We start from the raw sequence: 7,847 nt of genomic DNA on the forward strand, positions 1-7,847 counted from the left end.
TCGGTTCCATATGAGTTGTGCGCAAAGTTAGAGAATTTAACCAATTGCATGTTCAATTTATGTTGAATTTATGTTCAATTTATGTTCAATTTATGTTGAATTTATGTTGACTTTATGTATAATTTTTTAGGTTTTACTCAACTAAATCGTGGTACATGGCATATGCGGAGACATATTATCCATTTTTTAATCATAATGAAGCTTGGTATATTCCCGAACATATCAAGAAACGAGTCTGCCTAAAACCCCCTATGAAGATTAAGAAAGGACGACCAACAACAAAGCGTAGGTCATCACAAGGTGAGCCTCGTAAGGAACAGAGACGATGCGGCTCATGTGGCGGTCTAGGTCATAATAGGGCAACATGCTCAGCAGTGATGCCTACACTATCTACTGCAAGACCAACACAAACTAGTACACAACCTTCACAATCTAATGCCTAATCTTTGGCATGATCAAACTGTTGTACTAGCTTTTTTTTATTAAACTACTGTATTTTTTGTCAAACTGATGTACTAATTTTTTTTGATCAAACTGTTTTTTTTTATCAAACTGATGTACTTTTAAGTGTTGTCATTTGAAGTGTGTTGTTATTTACACAACCAACAATTATATTAACAGCAGGACAGCGAGATATAGCAAACAAAACATGCATTTTTCGTCTACTAATATACATATGTCGTCTGCGACAAATCCATTTTCCGACTGCGACAAATGCATTGTCGCATGCGATAGATGTATTGTCGCCTGCGACAGATGCTTTGTCGCTTGCGACAGATGTATATTCGTAGACGACAGATGCAATTGTTATTAATTATACTACATTATATACTCAATCGATGTAAACATAGACTAAATTATATATATATACTCAATAAAAAGTAAACATAGACTACATTATATAACCATTTGCATTCAAAATATACAATCGTTGTAGCATTAGCAAAATAATACAACTGCCCATTTGCATTCAAAATTGTCTAGTTCCTATGGGACTATTATATGGTGAAATAATCTTACTGCCAATTTTTGTCTCCAAAAATTAATTTTTTTATGATCACAGCTGATATATCCAATTTGGCAATAAGGTACTCCAAATACATGATTGTAAAAACACCACAGTCCCCACTCTTAGTACACTTGGGGACTCTTGGGTGTGGTATTACTACATATGACATACTTTCCAAACTAAAGTTAGGATATCTGCTCCTGTCAAAAGGGGTCGTTCCATTTAGAAACAAATATGGAATCATTTCACATAGTGGTTTCATGAACTTGTCACAATGATCATCCTTGTTCGCAGTCATAAACATTGATGCACCAATCTTGTAGTTGCACCTCACTCACACAGGACCCAGTGCTTCATCTTCAGATTCATAGGGAAATATACCTTATCTATAGTGCTCCAACAAGTCCGAAAATTTTCTTCATCACCCATGAAATATTCCATCAAGTCACTATCGAAGCTGTATTTTTTTGAATTTTTGGAGAACTTTGAATAACGAAACGCCAACCTCGTAGCGATATTACAGTCACATATTGAGAAATTTATCGGATGATAAGTCTTGGGGAAATTGGAAACCCTTTTTCTAAGAAGGTAACATGCTGCATCTATCTCCTGCGAATCAAGAAAATGAATTAAGCACAAAACATAAAATGAATTAAGCACAGAACATAAATTAAGCACAAAATTGCATTTTCCGACTGCGACAAATACATCTGTCGCATGCGATAAAGCATCTGTCGCAGTCGGAAAATGCAATTCTGTGCAGGACGGATCATGTAGCTTACTAGATCATGTAGCCAATTCTGAGGCCTCATCATTCTGATAAACAAATCTCGACCAACAAAGCTAATAACCATATCTTTCTTGTCTTCATCCTCCAACTTCATCCACTTGTTCAACTCATCCATCAGTTTAATATCATAATCTAAAAGAGGATTGACAGTTACTGGATCATTGAGTTTAAACGTTTTTTCTTTAGGGTCTGTGTAGTTCCCCAATTTTGTGGACTTTTTCTTTCTCCGAAACTTCTATCCCTCAAATTTTGTTGGAGTCATTTCTAATACATCATCATCTTTCTTCTTCTCCAACTCCACCTTCCTCGTCTTGGACAACTCCTCCAACATCTTCTTGGCCAACTCCACCTTCCTCTTCGTGCCCAACTCCTTCTTTTTCGTGGCGAACTCCTTCTTCTTCGTGGACAAATCTTCATTGCCGTCCATCTTCAACTCAGCCTCATTCTTTCCCAACTCATTCATAATATCAGCATCTTTGTTTTCACTCTCAACAACAACATCATCATCAACTATTTTGTTTTCATTCTCAACAACAACATCATCATCAACTACTTTGTTTTCATTCTCAACAACAACATCATCATCATCATCTTTATTTTCATTCTCAACAACAACATCATCATCAGCATCTTTGTTTTCATTCTCAACAACAACATCATCATCAACATCTTTGTTTTCATTCTCAACAACAATATCAACAGAAGCAATATCTTCTTTCTTATCCAACCCATCATCAACATCTTTGTTCATCTCCATCCCAGCATCAACATCAACAACATCTTTTTTCTTCTTCAACCCATCATCAACATCATCATCAACATCTTTGTTCATCTCTAACCCAACATCAACAACAACAACATCTTTTTTCTTCTCCAACCCATCATCAACATCATCATCAGCATCTTTGTTCATCTCCGACCCAACATCAACAATAACAACATCTTTGTTTATTTCCAACCCATCATCATTCAACCCATCAGCAACAACATCTTTATTTATTTCCAACCCATCATCATTGAACCCATCCGTAGCAACATCTTTGTTGAACTCCAACCCATCATCATTCAACCCATCAACAACAACATCTTTGTTGAACTCCAACTCCTTCTCCACTAAATCTGAATCAACATTCTTCTGTTGTTTTATTTCACCCAATAATTTGATTATGTGATTGAACATAACACGTTGATCCTCTTTGATGACCTTTATTTCAGTTTTAAGTTCATTCACATCCCTTGTCAGCTCCTTTATATCATTTCTCAACTCATCAAACTTGACATCATGCTGGGCTTGAGTCACCCGATTGTCTTGGCTAGTTGGAGAATTGTCTTCGTTATTTTGAGGAGTCGTTGCTGAAGGGACATGGCTAGATTCATGAGTAGTAGACCGAGAGGTGTCTTGGTTAGATTCATCACTAAATGACTTCTCAGTCCTCTTGGCTAGTGTGATTTTAAGTGGTCTTTTCCTATTGGGCACCGGTTTGGGAGTACTGTCATCTTCATTCTTTCTCTTTCTACAATCCACTTCAAATAATTCATCATAAATGTAGCCTCCCATTTCTTCAAAGTCTTCCCCACAGTAGTTCATCTTCTCCTCCTCAGACTCATCAATCTTGTTAAACACATTGCATTTCATGAGGGCAGTGGATACCTCTTGGATAGTGTTGGTGTTGCTTCTGGAGGCTGTAAAGAGTAATATCCTTGAGTATATAGGTTGTTCAAATATGTCCAAACTTGAAAGGCTATTGTGAACCCACTAATAGTATGAGCAACATCACAGTTCTCCTTGCAGGTTTCCTTCTTCTCCAGATATAGCTGCCGAAGATGTTTCATGTCTTTGTCAATACCCTTTAGAGTTGAACTAAAGGACACCTTTCTCTATGGAAATTGAAGGAACATCTCCATGTCCTCCACCATGCTGAAGATTTTCAAATTTATCCTCCTCCTATTATTAGATCCAAAAAGACACTGGTAAATAAGGTTGATGAGCCCAAGCTTCTATGCATCCTCCTTATCAGAGCATCGGAGGAAAAAATTGTTTGAACCTCATTCACTCTAACAATGTTTTTGCCCCCAAAATATTTATGGACTAGGGGTGGACATTCTTCAACGTGCCAGTTTTCGATCACAGGAAATCTTCCAAAATTTAGGCCTGTCACCAAGGCATATTCCTTCATGCCCTAGTATAGCTCCTGACCATTGACCAGGAAACTTATTTCTTCGAATTGGAGCTGCTTTTCCTTATCAAAATCTGATAGATTATTGTTCCTGAGAAAATTATAGATGGGGCTTTCAATAGATGTTGGAATTGAGTCTGCAAAGTCCTATCCATAAGACCAAAGTGATTTAAACTTGTCCTTCGTCTTTAACAAGCAGGTACAAGTGGATTTCCATGAAACACGGTCAATAAAGTTCTCAATAACGAATTTTGTTTTTCTTTTGCTTTTGGTTGGTGCCATCTGCAAAAAAACATTATGTCAGACTAATGAAAGCAAATACCACTTCTTTAAAGAAGCAAATAAGACATCTGTCGCATGCGAAAATGCATCCGTCGCAGGCGATAATGCATCCGTCGCAGGCGACAATGCATCCGTCGTAGGCGACGGATGCATTTTCGTCTGCTACGCCTTCGACAAATGCATTTTAAACCCAAAACGATTCAGTCAGTCCATAAAACCCTAAACCTAAACCTAAACCTAAACCTAACCCTAAACTCTAAACCCTAAATCATTCTTTCATTTCAGCATGCATGGAAGGTAAACGATAGAAAACGGGAAAAACTCACCTTCAATGTTGCGGCGTTGCCTCGAGAGTTTGTTGCCTCGGAGAAAACTCACATTCAATGTGGCGTTGTCACGAGAGTTCGTTGCCTCGGAGAAAACTCACCCTCAACCTTCGTTCGTTTGGCTTGGATCGGGGGCTTAGATTGTCGTCGGGGGAGAGGAGAAGAAGAAGAGTGAGGTTTCGGAGGCCGTTTCGGGGAAAATATGAAAAGAGAATAGGGAGGGAAAATGGGAGACAAGAAATTGAAAGTATGATTTTTTATTTTTTTATTTGAGGGAAAAAGGTCTTTTTCTATAGGCAAAATATTAGATTTGAAAAAATTATATGACTTACGCTAAATTTGAAAATAATTCTATTATGAGAGTTATTTCGTCAAATTTCTCCTATAAACGAGGACGAAAAAGTTAGTTTTGCAAACTTTATTAGGACTTTATCATTTCCCAAAATGATATAATTATGGGTCATTTCATCGAGGCCAAGGCTAAGCTGATTTTGGGTTTTTTTCTTTTTGCAGGTAATGAAATCAAACAGGGCTTTAAGAGTAAGAAGAAAGATGAAGAAGAAAAGGAGATTCCTGATCTCGGCGATAATCTTCTTACATCGATTGATCGTCTACTAATCTTCGAACAAACAGGGCTTTAAGAGTAAGCTGATTTTGCAATTAGAGAGAGAGAGAAAGAGAATCGCTCTGAGCCTCCACCGTCGCGTCGACCGACCGCCATCGTCACTGCCTCCCTCTAGCCCCCCAAATGCAGGTAGGTCTTTCAACTCTCTCTCTGTTCCATTTCGATTTTTGTGATATGTATACCTTGGTATTACTGCATTATTAATAATACCTTGATTATATTGAAATATCTTACATCTTTGTTGTGTTTTTTTTTTTTTGATGAAATACACGAATTTTATAGATGAATTTCATCTCATGTGACATCTTAGAGTCAATAGAATGTGGAATTCTGTCTTTAAGGATATAATTGTTAGTTGTAGAATCCTTCAACTTGGATATCACTTCAGGTGTTAATTCGGAAATACTACTGCATTCAGATGCATTTGCAAACTTATTTTACAGTTTCTTAGATAAATAATATGAAATTAATGTTTACAATTATTATAAAATACCATATTTTTTAAGGAGTCCTAAGATTGACGGAAAATCTTCAGATAGTTGGACTTCATCCTTAAAAAAACAGGTTCAAATCCTCTTTCTTTGCCTGTCTAGACTCAAATCTAGGAATGATTCCATGTGTGCTTATATGTATCAATTCCAATATGTTGACTGTTTGCTGAATTTGAATCATAACAGAATTGCTATGACTGCATATTTTGTGTGTTTGCTAGAATGTTCAAGAGAAAGAAACTAGTATTGTCTAATTTGGATTTATGTTTGATCAAATCAAAGAAGAATATTTACACAATCCAACACAAATAGTAAAATTCTTCCATTTTCGAGACTTGCAGATGTTAAATTTTTGACATAAACACATGGAGAGTGCCAACAACAACAACAACGATGATGAGACCTTTCCTACAGGCCAACTCAAATGGAGAAAAGTTGCCTATGGAGGAATGCAACCCGGGTTTGATGACAACCATACAGACGAATCTTTCCTTGAAGAAATGGTTATGAATGCTAATGTCGTCAAACGAGACATGCTAAAGGTGATGCTAGACTCGGTTTCCATAACTCAGTATCTTTCCATTGTCACTCTGGTACTCTTGGTTTGGAGCTATACTCTGGAATCAGCTATCAGCGACAGTTTCCTCCTGCTTCTTGACATCATCCTTCTTGGGCTAGGTTTCTTGGTACTTCTCTTAACAACCAGAATGCTTTCCTTGGCTTACATACTGAAAATATCATTTTTCATTACCGGGTTATACATCTTATCACCTATATACCACACGCTAACTCGATCCATAAGCTCTGATTCTATATGGGCACTAACTGCCTTTCTTATCATTCTTCATCTTTTTCTTCATGATTATTCTGGGTCCACTATACAGGCTCCTGGGGTCGGAGAACATCATCATCCTACCTTTATGAGCAATATATCGTTGAATGCTTCAATTGTGGCTTCTCTTCTGATTGCCTCTCGTCTCCCATCTCGTCTTCATGTCTTTGCCATTGTGCTCTTCTCCTTGCAAGTTTTCCTCTTTGCTCCACTTGTAACATATTGCATTAAGAAGTACTCTTTTCGGTTGCATCTCTCTTTATCGTTGGCATTAATGGTTGCGACATCGATGCTTGTTTTTAGACTGCACGGTTTACTGTTTGTGTTTTTCCTAAGCTCGATAGTGTTGATTACTGTTGTTTGCCCTTATTGGCTTATAAGGATTCAGGAGTACAAGTTTGAAATTAATGGCCCCTGGGATGAGGCAAAACTTTGTTTTAATATAACTGAATGATGAACTCATGTGTTCATTTTTGTTGCTTCTCTTGTACTTCCCTATTTATAGTCTCTTGTTGTCATTACTGATTATGTTTTATAACTGTATTTTTCATTTGACATAATCTTTTACCTGTTTAGATAAATAGTTTGGTATGTGAATGGACTTTTTATTATGAGCCCGATCCAAAACAAATTTTGCATTGGTTGTTCTGTCTTAAAATATATTTGTTGCGCCCTATTGAAATGATACCCATATGTTTTCTATTTTCAAAGAAATTTATTCTTTGGAATTGCACATTGGTTGATGTACAAAATAATTCCTTTAGGATTTGGCAAGATGCTATGTTGCAATTTTTTTTATATCAAATCCTTGCCATGAGATTTGAGGTTATCATCCTCTAAAGAAAATAGTTACATTTATAGTTGACTCTCTTATTGTTTTTACTTCATTTTTAATAATAAAAAAATTCAAACTGACTTTTTGAATAAAAAAAATACACTCTCAAACCAAACAACACAATAATTATCCATAATCATCCAAGTTTGAGCAAAAATAAAAATATAACCACAACTAAAATTGAGTCAAATAACAGAATTCAAACAACCCCTAAAAAAGAATTAATTATGTTTTATTAACACGGTTAAAATCGAAAATTTATATTGTAATCTCATTACAAAAATTTAGAATTAGGTTCAGAAAAGAAAAAATTAGACTACTTAAACTTAATGTAAGAAAAAAAATCAGAAATCTAGCATCAGAAAGAAATTGAACAGGCAAAATATACGTGGTTTATTTTAAAAATGGACATGAGTTCATACTCGTAGTCATTGACTATTTTTCTAAATGGGTCGAGACAACTTCTGAAATCTACCCAAG

The 7,847-nt window shown here is 36.1% G+C and overlaps 2 protein-coding genes across 2 annotated transcripts; one reads left to right on the forward strand and one right to left on the reverse strand.

Annotated features, from left to right (window-relative positions):
- Positions 1-2,034: 2,034 nt before the first annotated feature.
- LOC124921393 (uncharacterized protein PF3D7_1120000-like) lies at positions 2,035-4,411 on the reverse strand. The gene is made up of 4 exons (XM_047462056.1): positions 4,299-4,411; positions 2,689-3,541; positions 2,467-2,631; positions 2,035-2,244 (listed from the first exon to the last, which is right to left on the reverse strand). Exons 1-4 carry the CDS (start codon positions 4,409-4,411, stop codon positions 2,035-2,037), a joined length of 1,341 nt encoding a protein of 446 aa, XP_047318012.1.
- A 748-nt stretch (positions 4,412-5,159) lies between these two features.
- On the forward strand, positions 5,160-7,011 carry LOC124920497 (phosphatidylinositol N-acetylglucosaminyltransferase subunit C). Its single transcript, XM_047460993.1, has 2 exons — positions 5,160-5,338; positions 6,042-7,011. Exon 2 carries the CDS (start codon positions 6,066-6,068, stop codon positions 6,984-6,986), a length of 921 nt encoding a protein of 306 aa, XP_047316949.1. The 5' UTR covers positions 5,160-5,338; positions 6,042-6,065; the 3' UTR covers positions 6,987-7,011.
- The last annotated feature ends 836 nt before the right edge of the window (positions 7,012-7,847 follow it).

Source organism: Impatiens glandulifera, chromosome 1 (genome assembly GCF_907164915.1).
Source record: "Impatiens glandulifera chromosome 1, dImpGla2.1, whole genome shotgun sequence".
Classification (NCBI taxonomy): Eukaryota; Viridiplantae; Streptophyta; class Magnoliopsida; order Ericales; family Balsaminaceae; genus Impatiens; species Impatiens glandulifera.

What these genes read in the sequence shown, in the direction of transcription:
- LOC124921393 (XM_047462056.1), bottom strand. Translation starts at nt 4,411, where the DNA reads ATGCATCCGTCGCCTACGACGGATGCATTGTCGCCTGCGACGGATGCA. An exon ending in TTTGCTTCTTTAAAGAAGTG is followed by an intron (nt 3,542 to 4,298) that starts GTATTTGCTTTC and finishes GGTTCACAATAG; the next exon opens with CCTTTCAAGTTTGGACATAT. An exon ending in TTGAGAATGAAAACAAAGAT is followed by an intron (nt 2,245 to 2,466) that starts GTTGATGATGAT and finishes GAGTTGGGAAAG; the next exon opens with AATGAGGCTGAGTTGAAGAT.
- LOC124920497 (XM_047460993.1), top strand. Translation starts at nt 6,066, where the DNA reads ATGGAGAGTGCCAACAACAACAACAACGATGATGAGACCTTTCCTACA.